We start from the raw sequence: 15,187 nt of genomic DNA, 5'->3' as shown, positions 1-15,187 counted from the left end.
AAGTAAATAAAATATTAAGCAAAAGCATCTTTCCAAGTAACATAGAATGTGCTGTGATATATTAATTCAGTTGTAAATATGTCACTGAAAATCATGAGAGATAAAAGGCACTGCTTGTGAAAAAAAATAATAAAAAAAGGTGGATCAAAAGATCTTCCAGTGTCACCAAATTTAGGAAGATAAGCGCTCTCCCAACTTTTTTTTTTTTTTTTTTTTTTTTTTTTTTTTTTTTTTTCTAGTTTAATTTCAGTTTCAGGATACAAGATTATGTCTGGGTGCATACAATACAGTTTTTATTTTATTTTTATTTTTGCCTTTTTTTTTAAAAAAAACACACACACATTTCTTTTAACGTCTAGAAGGACTTGCGCTTCTATCGCGTCTACGATCTCTTCTGGAGCGATCTTCAGGTGCAGGGCCTTTCACAAAGGCATAATCAACTTTAATGGTTTCGCCTAAATATCTTGTACCGTTTGCTTGTTCAACTGCTGCTTCTGCTTCCTTACGTGACTCGTATTCGATAAAGGCGTATCCCTAGGTGAGATAATATTAAGCCAACGTGTCTATCAGGGTCACTTCATTTACGTGTATACCTTGACATAACCTGTTTGTCTATCCAAGTTTAAGTGTACTGTTTTAACATCACCAAATTCTCTAAATCTTTCATATAAAGAGTCCTCATCTGTTTCTTCATGAAGACCTTGAATAATAAGGATCCAACCTTCAACAGCTGCAATTTAAAAAAAGTCAATATTTGAAATGCTAAAATGTAAGAAGAAAGCAAGACTTACAACGAACGGGTTCCAAAGCTTCATCCATAACACCACCTCGTCCAAGACGTTTTAATATGCCTATTGAATGATGCTTGAGTTCATTACATCAAATGTATTATTCCACTATAAAATAATACCTTCATCGTTGGCTCCTCTTCCTTTAATTCTAATGTCTACGTAATATCATGGTTAATTTTAAAAACCTTTTATTGATTATTCAACACATGCCACTGTCAATATTCATTCTCTCAGGTGATCTACTCATTTTGTATGTGTATTTGTGGCGTTTGTTGTACTTTAAAGAGGGAAAAGATTTTTGTAGAAAAAAAAAAAAAAAAGTTCAAAAACTGAGCTGTAAACTCGCGTCACAGGTTTTTCCACAGAGAAAGTATTGTCCAATCAGAGTGTTGCATAATGAATCGATGAATGATTCTACATGCTTTACTATGCAAATTCCTCACAACAGTTTACTCTGTGTCACAAAAACACTATTGATATGACCTAGTATACAAAAGAAAGAGTGGAATAGTGTTGGTAGTAGTATGGCAATTTTAAAGTAATGCCAATTGTGAAACATGGCTCTGTGTCATATTATTCGATATATTGTACTCTTTTAAATAATTGTAATGAGTAATAGCTATTATCTATTGGACCATAAACAAAATAAAAAAAAAAAAAGAGGGAGGAAATAAACGAACAGAAAGGGTGAGATGAAAACAAAAGCATTTGTTTGCTAATGACCATGAGATTTACATATTTGTACATTTATCCTTTTTATACAGTGATTGAGTCTCATTATTTATTCTGGCAGGATATCCATCGATGATTGAGGATATTGTTTTATATTTGTATACTTTCTAATAGAATCAGATTCAATATATATCAACGTTTGTGTATGACAGAATAAGCTCTCTTATTATTCCTATAGGCTATACCTTACCAAGTTCTCTTTCCTACCTTAAAGGTTCATAAAAAATGTCAGTACTGTAAACTTTAATATGTATTTTTGATAATTGTGCTTTTCTCTATCACAAACATAAAGTAAGATGTTGCGAACTTTCTCGATTATCCAAGACATGAGAAAGTAAACTAAAAAGAAAAAAAAATGTAGCACAGGATGATCTTCTTCACATGATTATTCAGACAACGAAATATTTTATGTAAACCAATAGCAGGTGTTTTGTTTGTCATATTGTTTTTATACTTTATGTTCTTCTTTATAAGCAATTCAACCAATATCTTTATAGGATTTTTTATTGTTATATTGACTTTAGTTGTAGTTACTCGTGAAATCTTTCCTGATTCAAGAATGAATTATTCCAAATTTACGAGTATTACAACTAGTTCCTTTGATAATAATAAAATGGTAAAGAGATACAAATCGATTCATCATTGCTTATGCTGAATCAATCTTCAATAGGTTCATTCACGTAATGGGATGTTATTAATCTATGGGCCAGCATTAACTGTATCTTGTTGGATACACTATCTTTGTTCTAACAAAGACAAAGAAGGATCAATAAAAGATAACCAAATGATGCTAATGTCTACATTCACTCTGTTGCACTATATCAAAAGAGTTTTTGTAAAGCATAAGGAATAAAACGGTGAAAATAGACTGCTTAAATTATTGTTATAGGAAACATTGTTTGTACATCGATATTCAGGTTATTGCAAATTATATGACTGTTGCTTTATATCTTGTGGATATACTGGATATACCATCATTTTGAATATATTTACAAAACAAGTTCCCAGTTTATTTATTTCTTTACCTTTAATCAAACTAGGCATCATGCTTTTCATTTTTGGTGAATCAGTCAACTTTTATCATCATCTTATATTAAAGGATCTTAGAAATGATGGATCAAAAGAATACAAGGTTTTTTTTAAGCATCTAATTGCATAGATCTTTCTTAACATCCATTATAGGTACCAGACAAAGGACTTTTCTTTTATATATGGTGTCCTCATTATGTAAGTTTAAATAGAATCTCTTCCTTTACTTATTTCTTTTTCTTTACAAGCTAGGAGAGATAATTGGCTTTATAGGGATGGCAATGATATCACAGCATCTACTGGTATTCATTGCTCAATTAAGTTCTATTTGTTATTTATTTATTCGTGCTCATAATACAAAAGAATGGTATAAAAATAATTTTAAAGACATACCCAAAAGACATTGCCTTATCCCTTTTGTCTTTTGAGTAATAATGAAATAAAGTTAAGTAGATGCAAATTGATCTTAATAATTGGATGGAAAGAACCCATATCAAACAATCCGAGACATTGTATCGGTATTTTTGCATATCGTGGGCTTAAAGTATATTTTCAATTTAACTGACCTTGCATTTCTTTTGCTTTATTGAGTCACAAGTACCACTGTTCAGCAAAAATAACAACGACAGAAAATTAGAGGAAATCAACATGTTCAACTCAAGGCTTAGACTAGAGCGCTTTCCTGGCATTGCATACCTTTTTGAAGAACATTTTATAAAAATGACGGAATTTATTCTTGGCGATAAAGAAAGGGTTTCACTTGATTTTTTTTATCGGGTTTCAGAGTAGCTTTGAAGGAAAATCATAATAATAGTACCCCCTGTTACAACTTATAAAGTAACAAAGATGAAAAGCAGATATATAATAGTCTAGTATGTTTCGCATACACGCGCCCTGCTGTTTCCCTTTTCAACAAGGCGAGCACTGAACGAATGAAGGTTTACAAAAGAAGAGTTACTTGATTTAAAAATGATATGCTTTGATCATTGTCAAGTTCATCATAAAGATGATGAATATGACATTTATTTCCCACCCCCAACAAATGAGGTTAATCATTCTCGGCTTATTATTTTTATAACGTTTTTTTCATACCTTGTCTACACATTTGTCTTGAGAATAAACGAAAAAGGCTATGTTTTTTAAGACAAAAACAGATCAAGCTGAAAGTTACTCTTCTCATTTAAGTATGGAACTATCGATTTTTTCTAAAAGCATATGTGCAAGTGACATACTGAGAAAGTAGTAGAAGAGAGCGTGAATAAAAAATTACCTCATTTGCTCAAAGGTGTCCATACTAGATTGCTTTTAGCTATTTGCCTTATTAAGCAATGTTTCTCTTGATAGATCCAACTAGGGTTTTTATATATTAAGCTTTGATCAAAATGAAATATTCATGCAAATAAACTGAAACCCAAAGCTTTCATTCAGGATATAAAAGAAAGATGAAAAATTGCCAGAGCATAGGATAATCAACTTTTTTTTTTCGACTATAATATGAACTTTAAAATTTTAATCATTTTTGCTGCCATCCTTGGTTTAGTCAGCGCTCAAGGTAAAGCCTTTTGAAGAGGATGTTGTGGCTAGTTCTCAACATTGTTGTATATAGGAGACATTGGCTCTGTTATCTCTTCGATCACTTCTAGGTAATTGTAAAGCTTTTAAATTAAGAGCTTCAACTAATGTAGAATAGAGTAATGCCTTCCCAATCAAGTGAAATGTCTAGTTCAGCTACTAGTTCAGCTACTAGCTCTGCTAGCAGCTTATCTAGCTCTGTTATGTCCTCTGCTTCATCTTCTGGTATCTCCAGTATTACAAGCTCTTTGGCAAGCAGTGTCGCCTCCGCTACCAGCTCTCTTGCTGGTACTACAAGCGGCGCCACCACTTTAATGGTTGACAATGCAATTCCTCAAGTAGCTCTTTTGGTTGCTCTCTTTGCTGCTTCCTTTGTTGCCTTGCTTGCTTAAATATAAATTGCGCCAGTTTAATAGCAGCTCTTTTTTTTTTTTCCAATAATAAAGTAATCTTAATATAATTATAATGGATTCCGTTCAAAAAGCATTTTTTTTTATAAACACATATTCCTAATCAAAACGTTACTACGGTTTCAAACCTTAAAAATAAATAAACCCAGTTAATATAACGTGAATATAAATAAAACACATAGGTTCTATCATTAATTGTACAGCGAATTCAATTTATTCAAACAACCGATTGGATTATTTGAAGAAACCAAGATTATATAGATCCACTTGCAAAAAAAAAAAAAGCCTAGTTGCAACTTAAAGTCAAGTATGGGTCTCATAAAAAAAGAAGTGACATAAGCGACACCATAATCTTCAATCAATAGTAACCTCTCTTTCATATTAATAATATAAGCGTGTTCAACTCTACCGATGCTGCATGTTATTTTGTATTATTTAAACATCCTTTTTAATGTTTACAACTTGAAAAGATATTATTAAGCAGCCACAGGAATGATGCTCATTCCTTTTTGATTAATCCCGATAGCAGCAACAAAATTATTAAAAAAAGTTTCACTCTGCAAGGAATAACGAAATAAAGAAACACAAGTCAATAAGTGAAACAAAAATAAACAATGAATAATTTAAGCAAGTGTTGAAGTTTACAAATATTCAAGGTATTGTCTATTCCAGTATGATACTAAAAGACAACCTGTATTGCTTCAGGTATAGTCATAAAGAATTGAATAAGCTAATTCGTTGATTTACTATTGCCTATTTATAAAACTAAAGATTTTAATTTTGACCAGTCGAATGATAATGGTACCAGTCTTGTTTTCGAATGAAGATAAATCCTTCAAGTTAGAATTACTGTAGCTCTATAATTGATGGAAGGAGTGAAATTTGATTGATAACATCTAATTTATCTGCAACAAAAGTCTCTGAATAAATCTGCTTTAAAAAATGGATCGGTTTGCTCGTAAAACTGGACATCTCTAAAAGATACTGCCTGAATTTTCAAATTGTTTACAAGAGCACAGATTCATAAGAATTCGTTCGCATTAATTTTTTATATCTGATGCAATCAGGAAGCTCTATGTAATTAATTTCACACTGATTGAATTTTATTTTTACAGCTGTTCCATCGCCTGGGCAAGTCTGAAGGATATGCCTATCACATCGCTCATTCTGACAAGTGCTCAAAGCATAATGATGTAAAGAAGATGCCAAACAAGCTTGATGCTCCTATTCTGCCTTCCATCGACGAAAGCAATTGTAGATAGACGCGTAAATGTGACTATTACTTCTCCACAAGACAATGATATTCATTGAATCCTAAAGTGCCCACAGACATACGTAATTGATAAATGCATTTATGATAATTGATTTGTCTCTATAAAAATCAACAAATGCTCAACAACACCAAAAGAAGATATCTTTTCAGATTCAAAAATCTCTTCATTTTGATTCCTTTTCATCGACATAAAGTATTTAGAATCATTTAATCATAGTGGTAATCTATCTGTAAAGATTTGAATAATAGTTAAAGAGAGGATTTTGTATTCCCTTTACCTGTCGATTTGCTTTTACTATATCAATACACGATCTTTTATAGAACAGTAATTTTACTATTAAAAATAGCTATTTGAAATATATAATTTTTGGGTCAAGAACATTAATACTTTAGAAAGAAAAAAAAAAAAAATAACTGATTTAATATATAATGATAGGCTGCAAAACGCAACTATAAAAGATCTGAAGGAAAGAAGGTCCAATGGGATACCACAGTGGCCTATATCACCATTTTCTTGATTTATATTAACATCAATGGAACATCAACTCCAACAGTCATCCTTATCCTTATCCTCTTAAACCTCTGAATGCATTCCGTAGAAAGACTCTGATTCAACCACAAAAGAATATGCCGTTCTTAATTCGAAAATTAAGAATCGGACAATTGATGCGAATAGCGTGAACTCGCGCTTTTTTTAGTATGTCAGATTTAAACATTAAAATGCAGCCGCCTTTTTATTATCACGACATTATATATTACGTAGAAACCCTATAGAAACCTTACTGAAATGTTCATTAGGCTAATAAAAATCGACAAGGTAATGTTCAAGTTAACTCGCGGTATGGTTTGTATTGGAGCTCATCAGTCACTAGTCCCAAATCTGAATAACATGTATGCATATTATGTAGAAGCTTTCATAAGCTATAGGCCATTTTTTTTTCAAGTAAGGTAACCCGTCTAGTCATGCACTCTGATCTCACCACCAATTGCTTTTTCAATTTATCTCACTCTCTTTTTTGCGCTCTTTAAAATGCTTAAACGACTCCTTTGCAGTAAAACTCAAATTTTTTATGGTATATTTGCAGATCAGGTTTATAGTCAAAAACAAGCGTTCCTAATGATGCTTTTGAAGTACTGTAGCATTAAATTGAACCTCAAGCTATGGATAGCTGTTGCGCATCAACAATGTACATCCTCAGTTTGACTCTCGGACCCTAAAATTGTCACTACGTCACCTTGTTAGTGGTGATTCGAATGAACGAATAGTTGCAAGTATCTTTGTCTGTTGCTTTTTCTCTCTCGCACTCTATTCTCTCTTACTTTTTTTTTCTTTTTTCTCCTTTTCTCCTTTTTCTTGGTTTTTTATCTCTTTTTCTTTTCTAAAGAAAAAAAGAAGTTTCAAGGTTAGTTTTCTTTTTTTAATCTTGCAAATATTTTTGATAAGAATTCGCCCTCCCCCCTTTTTTTTAGCTTGTGAGAAAAAAAATCCAACTTTAACTTTTTTATTGTTTTTTTATAGTTCAACTTTAATACCTTTTTTAATTTGAAAAATGGCTCAATCGCAAAATAGGAGAAGCACATGGGAAGGGTAAGAATTATTAATAATTGCACACACAAAAGGGAAGAGAGAGAGAAAACGAGACATCTCTTGTTAATCGAATATAATAGACAAAACGGGCGAAATTTAGATATTAGGTCAACAGATCTTTTGCATTTGTACATTTACGATTATTTTAAAAGACAAAAATATCACCAAGCTGCAAGAGCGTTTTCTACGGAAGTCAGTATCAATACCGATCAACCTCCTCCTATCGACGTTTCTTTATCTGATTGGTGGAGTGTATTTTGGGATGTTTATTATGCTAAAAACAAGGAAGCTATGGCTAGTAAAGAAGCTAATACCAATGACGAGGTAAGGGTTATAAAATGTAGGGGAATACGGATTTAAAAACTGATGATTTTTTAAATAAAAAATTGCAGTATCATGATTATTTGAGAGCAAAAAGAGAAGAAGCATTACAACAAGCAAGATCCTTCAATTTACATCAGACTTCTCAACGCAGACCTTCTGAAGCACAAAGATCCCCTCAACAACAATCGCAACAAGAAGTGCGTGATTCACGTCCATCTCCATCGAGCAGTCCCGCATCCTTGCCTAACAACGGCCCTATGGCTCCTCCTGCGAACAGTAATATAGTAAACACACCTCAGAGTATGACAGCAAGTTTACCTCAACAAAACAATATGCCACTCAGACATACCGCTTCTCCTTCATTTTCACCACCACCACAATTACAAAGAGGGCCTGAAGCCATGCCTCAACAACCACAACCGCAGACACCTCATGTGAATGAAGCCATGATGAGTTCTCCAATGGCTACACAACAATTACCACCGCAGCATATGATGAGAAATCCTCAGTATAATGCCATTTTTACTGCCGCTATAAATGCTTGTGGTTTAACGGGACGTGATCAAAGCACTTGGACTGTAGAGGAAAAGGTGAGTTGTATTGCATATATAAATTTATGCTGGATACTAATGATGCATTATAGAATAACGTTACTATGCAAATGAGAAGAATCACTTTTCAACAACAAAATGCAATAAGAGCTAATCCGTAAAGTTTATTATTATTATTATTATTTAAAAAAATAAGCTAACTAATTTATTTAGCGGTATATTGGTTGGTAATCAGCAAGCAAGAATTCATATGCAGCAACAGGCCTTCATGCAACAGCAACAGCAGCAACAACAACAAGCTATGCTGCAGCAGCATCAACAACTACAACAACAAGGCCAATCACCTATGAGTCAAATGCCACCTCAAAGACAAGAAGCTCAATTACCTCAGCAACATCATCCGATAGGGCAGAGTCCTCAAGTAGATCCTAATCAACGTATGATGGGGCCTGGGAGTAAATAATAATAAAAGATATGAAAAAAGAAGAATAGCTAATTCGACTTTGTATAGTGAATGGACAACCACGACAACATATGAATCCTGCTGCAGCAGGTATACCTGGTGTAATTGGGCCGGGAGCACAAATGGGGCTTGTTGGTAATATGCAGAACCCTAATATAATGAACGGTGCCTTTAATGGCGATGGTAACCTATTTGACTGTTAAATAAAATCAAGCCCTATTATTTATTTATTGCCTATGTGGTTTAGTGAACTTTATGATTGCACAGCAAATGATGAATAAAGGCCAAATGCCTCCTGGAGGGTTAACACCTCAGCAGCAGCAGCAGGTAAAAAAAATATAAAGTAAAAAATGTGTATATACAGGCTTTCTTCTTTCCTTTATGCATTCGTATTAAACATCCGTATACTGTAGATGATAATGCAGCATCAGCAACGTACTGCATTGATGAATCGTCAACAGCGTATGATGCAACACCAACAGCAGCAGCAGCAGCAGCAGCAACAGCAGCAGCAGCAGCAACAGCAAAATATGAACAATAGCAATGGTTCACAAGGCCCTCAGACACCGCCTGCTGCTGTAGGAAGTCCTAATCCAGGAAATAATAATGCAACTGGTTCCCCTGAAGGAGAAAAGAAAATGAACCATGCTGTGGCTTTATATCAGCGTCGTCAAGTATCTCATGCCTTACAACAGCAGCAGCAAGCTCAAGCTCAGGCACAAGCTCAACAACATCAGCAGCATTTTGTACACCAACCACCGCCCCAAAAAAGACAAAGGACAGATGATGCATCTCAACCTCAGGCTTCTCCGCAAATGCCACATACCATAAGCCCACATCTCATGAATCAGCAAGATTTAGCCATGCAACAAAGACTGCAACAGCAGCAACGTTTTGATCAGCAGCAACAAATTAAGGCAAGCCAATCGCCTCAAATGAACAGGAATGCCTTAAATCAGCAAAAAACGCCTCAGCAGACACCACAGCAGGTCGTTCAGCAAGCCAATACTCAACGTATGGCTTGGAACCCGACTGACATAGGATCTCCCTCAAATCTTGAATCACCTATGCATCAACAGCATCAACAGCAACAACCACAAGCACCTAATAACAGCGTGATCTCATTTGATCTAGAGCGATTCATGATGGGTGATACCGGCGACTTTGGTGAAATGTTTGCGTCTACCGATGAAAATGCCGATCAGAATTTATTGATGGCGGGTGATGGAGGCGAGCTTGACCCATTTGGTGGAGGGTTTTTAGCCAGTATGGGAGGTGGCATTGATTTAGATAGTAGTATGAATGTACCGGCGGGTACAAGTGGGGGCAATAATGCTGCCTCTAACAGTCATTTGCAGCCCTATGCGGATTTATCAGGACATGCCAACAAGGTATCGACTGTATCTTTTTCAGTCGATGGACAATGGTTGGCTAGTGCAGGACATGATAGGAAAGTGATGATTTGGAGTGTCCAAGAGAAGAAGATGCTGTATACACTTGATGGACACACGGGTAATATTACTTGTGCCAGATGGAGTACGGACAGCCGTAACTTGGTTGCTACTTCTTCCTATGATAAAACATTGCGTATTTGGGATGTTGGATCAGCTATATCAGTGAATGGAGATAGTTCACCGAAGCAGATGGTTAAATTAGACTGTCGAGCACAAGTGACAGCTGTTGATTTTGCACCTGATAGACCAGATACGATCTGTTCACTTGACGCAGAAGGTGAATTGAAAGTATGGAATCTGAAATCGTCGAATTGTGAGAAATCACTAAAGATGGTAAGTATTAATCACACAGAATGGACTCTATGTATTTATATGAAATATGTAGACACAATCCAAGTCAGGATTTTCACCCAATCCAATGCGTTTCCATCCAAGAACAGTTACTGTTCTTGCTTGTGCGGTTGGGAATCAAATTTATATTATTGATATTACAAAGAACAATAATGGAGATAATGCGATTCGTACGATCACAACTGACCATGGTAAGAATATTTGTTCATTTGACTGGTCTGCGGATGGAAATTACTTGGTAGCATCCTCTGAAGACAAGATATGTGTGTATGATACGGCACACTGGAAATGTGTGATGAGCCATATTCCACAAAGCAAGATATCTGGATGTGCCTTTGTGAATGGAGGTAGTGAAAAGTTACGTATATTGTATGGAGGATATCAAGATATCTTTATCTGGCAATGTGGAGTAGCAGGGTCACAACCAAAGAAAGCAGGATCACAATCTGGTATGGTTGTTAACATTGCATGCTGCTCAATTGGAGGACAAACAGTGGTTGCATCAGCAAGCCATCATCAAAAAGAAAAAAACTTGATGCTCTGGTCTATTTAATATTTGTTTTCCTATATTCCCGTATATAACATCTTCTTTATACATACACAAGCACACACTTACACATATATTCACTCTCACACACACTAAAAAAATTTATTATTATTATTACAAAATATGAAAAAAAAAAAGAGAAAGATTCGCTTTCATGATTTCAACCTAATCCCTCCTCCCTTCTTACCCCCCCCTTTTTTTTAACTTACACACGTACACACAAATACACTTATATATACAACCTCTCTCTCTCTCTCTTTCTATCTATTTTTTCTTCTCCTTTTTCTTCTATCCTCTTTTTATACAACTATCACTGCTACAAAGAAGAAAGATAAAAAGTAAAATCAGAGTAAGAAGAAAAAAAAAGAAACCAAAATTTAATATATGTACTTTTTTTTTTTCTTCTTCTTTTTATTATAAAAAATGACCTTTTGAGTTCGATTTACGAACATAACGCTGATTTGAATGATCGAATGCCCAACAACGAGTGCATTGTTCATAATGATGAGTTAAAAATCGATTACATATTTTGCATTTAACATGACAGTCTGAGCAATACCAATTATTTGATGCTAATAATTTACTGCAAGTGCCACAGAAGGCTTGAGTTGAAGCAATGTTCATAGTAGTGGGTGAAGGTGGTGGTGAAGGAAAGTAATTCATTTTTATTGAAGGAGTGTAATGATGATGAGTTAGAAAGAGAGAAAAAGAAGAAGAAAAAAGAAAGAGAGAGAGAGAGAGAGAGAGAGATCAATTCCTTAATAATATATGCGTTCTATTTCAATATAATGCACAGACAACTTGGACAAACACGATACTCGCTTGATTTCTCTCTCTCTCTGTGTGTGTGTTCAATCCTGCCCACGTGTTTTACCTGAACGTCGCTCGTTTGTTCTCTCCTAAAAATATCTGTATTCTTTTCTCCTTTTTATTTCTTTTGAAACAGTTTTGGTTTGAATGTATTTTGAAAAAAAAAAAAAAAAAAAAAAAAAAAAAAAAAAATTAAATAAATTTTCTGCATATTAAAGTAGTCATGAAGCAAATGAAAGGGAATGCTCATGTACGTATTTGATGTCCAATGTACGCGATTTTATGCTCAACTTAATAATCCACCAAATTTGATCAAATAATGGATCAATGCAATCAAACATAAGAGTGTAAAAGATGGACCCTTAAAAGGAGAGAAGGGATCTATTTTTGTGTTTTTACATAAAAAGTATTTTTTTTTTTTTGAAGGGAAAAAGAGGAGAAAAAAAAAGGCACACAAAAGTAAAGACATGCACTTATATTAAATTTGCTTTTACATATTTATAGACCTTTCCTAGATGCGATTTACTTATTTTCTCCCATTCGAATCCTTTGGTTGCTTAAATTTTACATTCAAGTGGTTATTAAAAATAAATAAAGAAAGAGTGAGAGCATTCTTATAACCTAAGAGAACAAAGTCAGTCTATCTGTTGACCTACGTGCTCAAGGGCCACTATATCAGGAAAGAAAGATCAAGCGTACTTTTTTTTTAGTCGTGTTAGCATCTGTCCTTCTCCTTCTTTCAATCTTCATGCGATGAAGAACGATAAATAAAACTTTAAATCGACCTCCCTTAAAAGAATACAAAATTAATGCGTTAGGCGTCTTTTTTGTTTTAGGGCGTCTGAAACCTCGAGTGAAAACTTGTTTTTGCATGCACAAAAAAGAATAAATTAAAAAGGTGTGTGTGTGTGTTTTTATTATCAATAACTTATTAGTTTTTTTAATTCATACAGTCTTTTATGTAATGATTCCTTTTCATTCTCGCTTTGGGCATAACGCATCTTCATATCAATCAGTGTCGTTTCTGCCTTTTGCAATTGATCTTCCAAAGACGAATTCTTGCCAATCAAATTTGCGTTCTCAGAGCAAAGTGCTTCGAACTCTGGATTGCTTTTGGTTTCAATAGTTTTGGGCAGCGTCGACACGGATTGTTCAAGTGACTGAACGACTGAGGTGAGTGAGACCCCTTCATCTCTTAGTATATTTAACTGATGTAGTGTCTCTTGCAATTGAGTGCGGATGTCTTTATGCTCTTGCTTTAGTTTGTTTGTCTTGTTTTCAAGCTCACTGAATTGCTTCTTCAATTCTGCATTTGTCTTTTGCAATTCTTCAATCATGCTTGCTTCTGCTGCTTCCTTTTGAAGTTGAGCTTTATGCTCTTTTTCAAGTAAGCCAAGTCGTTTTAGTGGAATATCTAATTCACAAGCATCACTCACAAATCGTCTATCGTCATCCTATATAGCAATCATGATCAGATTCGAATGAATCATGTCGAGAGGTAGGATTTTTACCTTGTATTCTTTAAATAATCCATTCTTTAAAAAGTCCAACAAGTGTTCAAATTCAAGTCCAAGGATATGTGTTTGATTCCTTTTTAGGAGTGCAATAGCAAATTTAAAGATGGTGCTTATGCCTTCGGTAAACATAACATCATAAATACGGAAAACTAGGTTTAGTGGAAATTTGTAAGCAAACAAGGTCATAAACCACTGAGAGGCATACATGGTTGAATTAATCCCTTGTTGTTTTAAGTGACGAGCAACATGAGGTAAAAATTCTTGAACGAGTGCATCAAATTGATAAAGTCGTAGTTGAAGTCCATCCATTTCAGGTGTAAAATGACCTCTGAGGCCATATTTGTTCATCAATTTGACAAGCAAACAAAACGCTTCTTCATCCGGCATCTAATCAATGTAAGTAATTCAAGAAAGGGAGAGATTTGATTATCTTACATTGAGTAGCATCGGTCCAACTATAAAGGCTAAACCTTGACAATAGCCTACATCTTTATCATATACACTATAAGCTCGGACGACATTATAAAGCCCTTCTTGCCCTTGTCCGTCGCTTTCTTTGAAATAATTGTGTCCTGGAAATGTTCTTGCTAAATCTCTCTGTATCATCTTGTCGTAGGGACTCGGTTCTTTTAATAGTTGAATGTAAGTACGAACGAGTTCTTCATTCTTGGCTCTTGATATCAGTTGCCATGCCATGCCACGAATAGAAGGTGGAATACCAAAGCGAACATAATGAATCAAATCCTTACTGAGTCTATTCAAATTATCATAATCACACATCATGCCTGCCCAAAAGTCTATACTGCAATTAATCTCTTTTTACAACACAGTCTGTCCTGTTTTTATTACCCCAATCGTAATCATCCGATTTTCCTTTGTTTTGAGCAACAAGGCTGTATCGAATAGACTGCTTTTTTAAAAGCTTGTTTGCTTTCGATCTAGGGTCATTGTTATTTTCCATATTCAATTGTTCCATCTGTGCCAATAACTGTTCTTGAAATCCAGGTAAAGGTGAAATGATACTCATGGGCCTTGTTGATTTTTGTTGTCTTGCTGCAAATGAAGCTGAGGGCCTATTGGCAGCTGGTATAATAGGTGCAGAATGTTGCTTAGAAGGTCGTCTAGATGAAGCAGGTGAAATGATGGATGTAGAGGCGGATCGAAAAGGTGACCAAAAGGAAGTAAAGATGGAACGCGTAGCAGAGTTATTAGAAATAGTGGATACGTTGTCTATGCTTTCTCTTGGTGATGATGAAGCGTGTTGGTTGTCTGGACTATTTTCATGAGTATTACTGACTGATATATCTGTGTTACTGGTATCTTCTAAACTACAAGACTTTTGATCTGCAGGAGATATTGTTTGCTCCTGATCCTCATTTTTTATAGTTATACTCGGTGGTGATAATATAATGGTATCTTCTGATAGATTGCTTCTTGATGGTTTATCAAAATAATTATTATCATCCGTTGTTGTTGATGATGAACTACTTGTTGTATCTGTAAAGTATTCACTTTCTTAATAAAAGTATTAATAAACTATTAATGTGGAAGACTACCCAGTGCACCTTTTGTTTTTTCATTATTAAAATTAAATTCATTTTGGTCTTTTTCAATTAAAGTCAACGTATCATTATTTTTATTTTCAACCAACATTACTTTAGCTTTGAATGTAAAGAAAAACAAAGAAAGGAAAAAAGGGAATAAGTTTAAATAGGGGAACACAACATTTAATTACAGTCTCGTTTTTTTTTTTTTTTTACTACTCAGAAATTCAA

At 34.4% G+C, this 15,187-nt stretch overlaps 5 protein-coding genes across 5 annotated transcripts; 3 read left to right on the top strand and 2 right to left on the bottom strand.

The window, feature by feature from the left end:
• Positions 1-348: 348 nt before the first annotated feature.
• On the bottom strand, positions 349-1,038 carry RO3G_00643 (uncharacterized protein; the record flags this gene model as incomplete). The annotated part of the gene is made up of 4 exons (XM_067655234.1): positions 349-534; positions 594-730; positions 792-851; positions 1,035-1,038. The coding sequence occupies 4 exons, from the start codon at positions 1,036-1,038 to the stop codon at positions 349-351; spliced, it is 387 nt and encodes a 128-aa protein (XP_067511335.1).
• Positions 1,039-2,136: 1,098 nt separating this feature from the next.
• On the top strand, positions 2,137-2,837 carry RO3G_00642 (uncharacterized protein; the record flags this gene model as incomplete). The annotated part of the gene is made up of 4 exons (XM_067655233.1): positions 2,137-2,139; positions 2,413-2,655; positions 2,706-2,750; positions 2,826-2,837. The coding sequence occupies 4 exons, from the start codon at positions 2,137-2,139 to the stop codon at positions 2,835-2,837; spliced, it is 303 nt and encodes a 100-aa protein (XP_067511334.1).
• A 1,209-nt stretch (positions 2,838-4,046) lies between these two features.
• RO3G_00641 (uncharacterized protein) lies at positions 4,047-4,516 on the top strand (the record flags this gene model as incomplete). The annotated part of the gene is made up of 3 exons (XM_067655232.1): positions 4,047-4,104; positions 4,159-4,195; positions 4,243-4,516. 3 exons carry the CDS (start codon positions 4,047-4,049, stop codon positions 4,514-4,516), a joined length of 369 nt encoding a protein of 122 aa, XP_067511333.1.
• Positions 4,517-7,357: 2,841 nt separating this feature from the next.
• On the top strand, positions 7,358-11,091 carry RO3G_00640 (uncharacterized protein; the record flags this gene model as incomplete). The annotated part of the gene is made up of 9 exons (XM_067655231.1): positions 7,358-7,395; positions 7,548-7,719; positions 7,788-8,309; positions 8,363-8,427; positions 8,484-8,725; positions 8,782-8,916; positions 8,981-9,060; positions 9,147-10,520; positions 10,573-11,091. The coding sequence occupies 9 exons, from the start codon at positions 7,358-7,360 to the stop codon at positions 11,089-11,091; spliced, it is 3,147 nt and encodes a 1,048-aa protein (XP_067511332.1).
• A 1,724-nt stretch (positions 11,092-12,815) lies between these two features.
• RO3G_00639 (uncharacterized protein) lies at positions 12,816-14,439 on the bottom strand (the record flags this gene model as incomplete). The annotated part of the gene is made up of 4 exons (XM_067655230.1): positions 12,816-13,349; positions 13,407-13,799; positions 13,848-14,209; positions 14,262-14,439. 4 exons carry the CDS (start codon positions 14,437-14,439, stop codon positions 12,816-12,818), a joined length of 1,467 nt encoding a protein of 488 aa, XP_067511331.1.
• Between the last annotated feature and the right edge of the window lie 748 nt (positions 14,440-15,187).

Source organism: Rhizopus delemar, genomic scaffold, assembly GCF_000149305.1.
Source record: "Rhizopus delemar RA 99-880 supercont3.1 genomic scaffold, whole genome shotgun sequence".
Taxonomy (NCBI): domain Eukaryota; kingdom Fungi; phylum Mucoromycota; class Mucoromycetes; order Mucorales; family Rhizopodaceae; genus Rhizopus; species Rhizopus delemar.
Note: the sequence above shows the minus strand (reverse complement) of the source record. Positions and strands in the feature narration are given on the sequence as shown.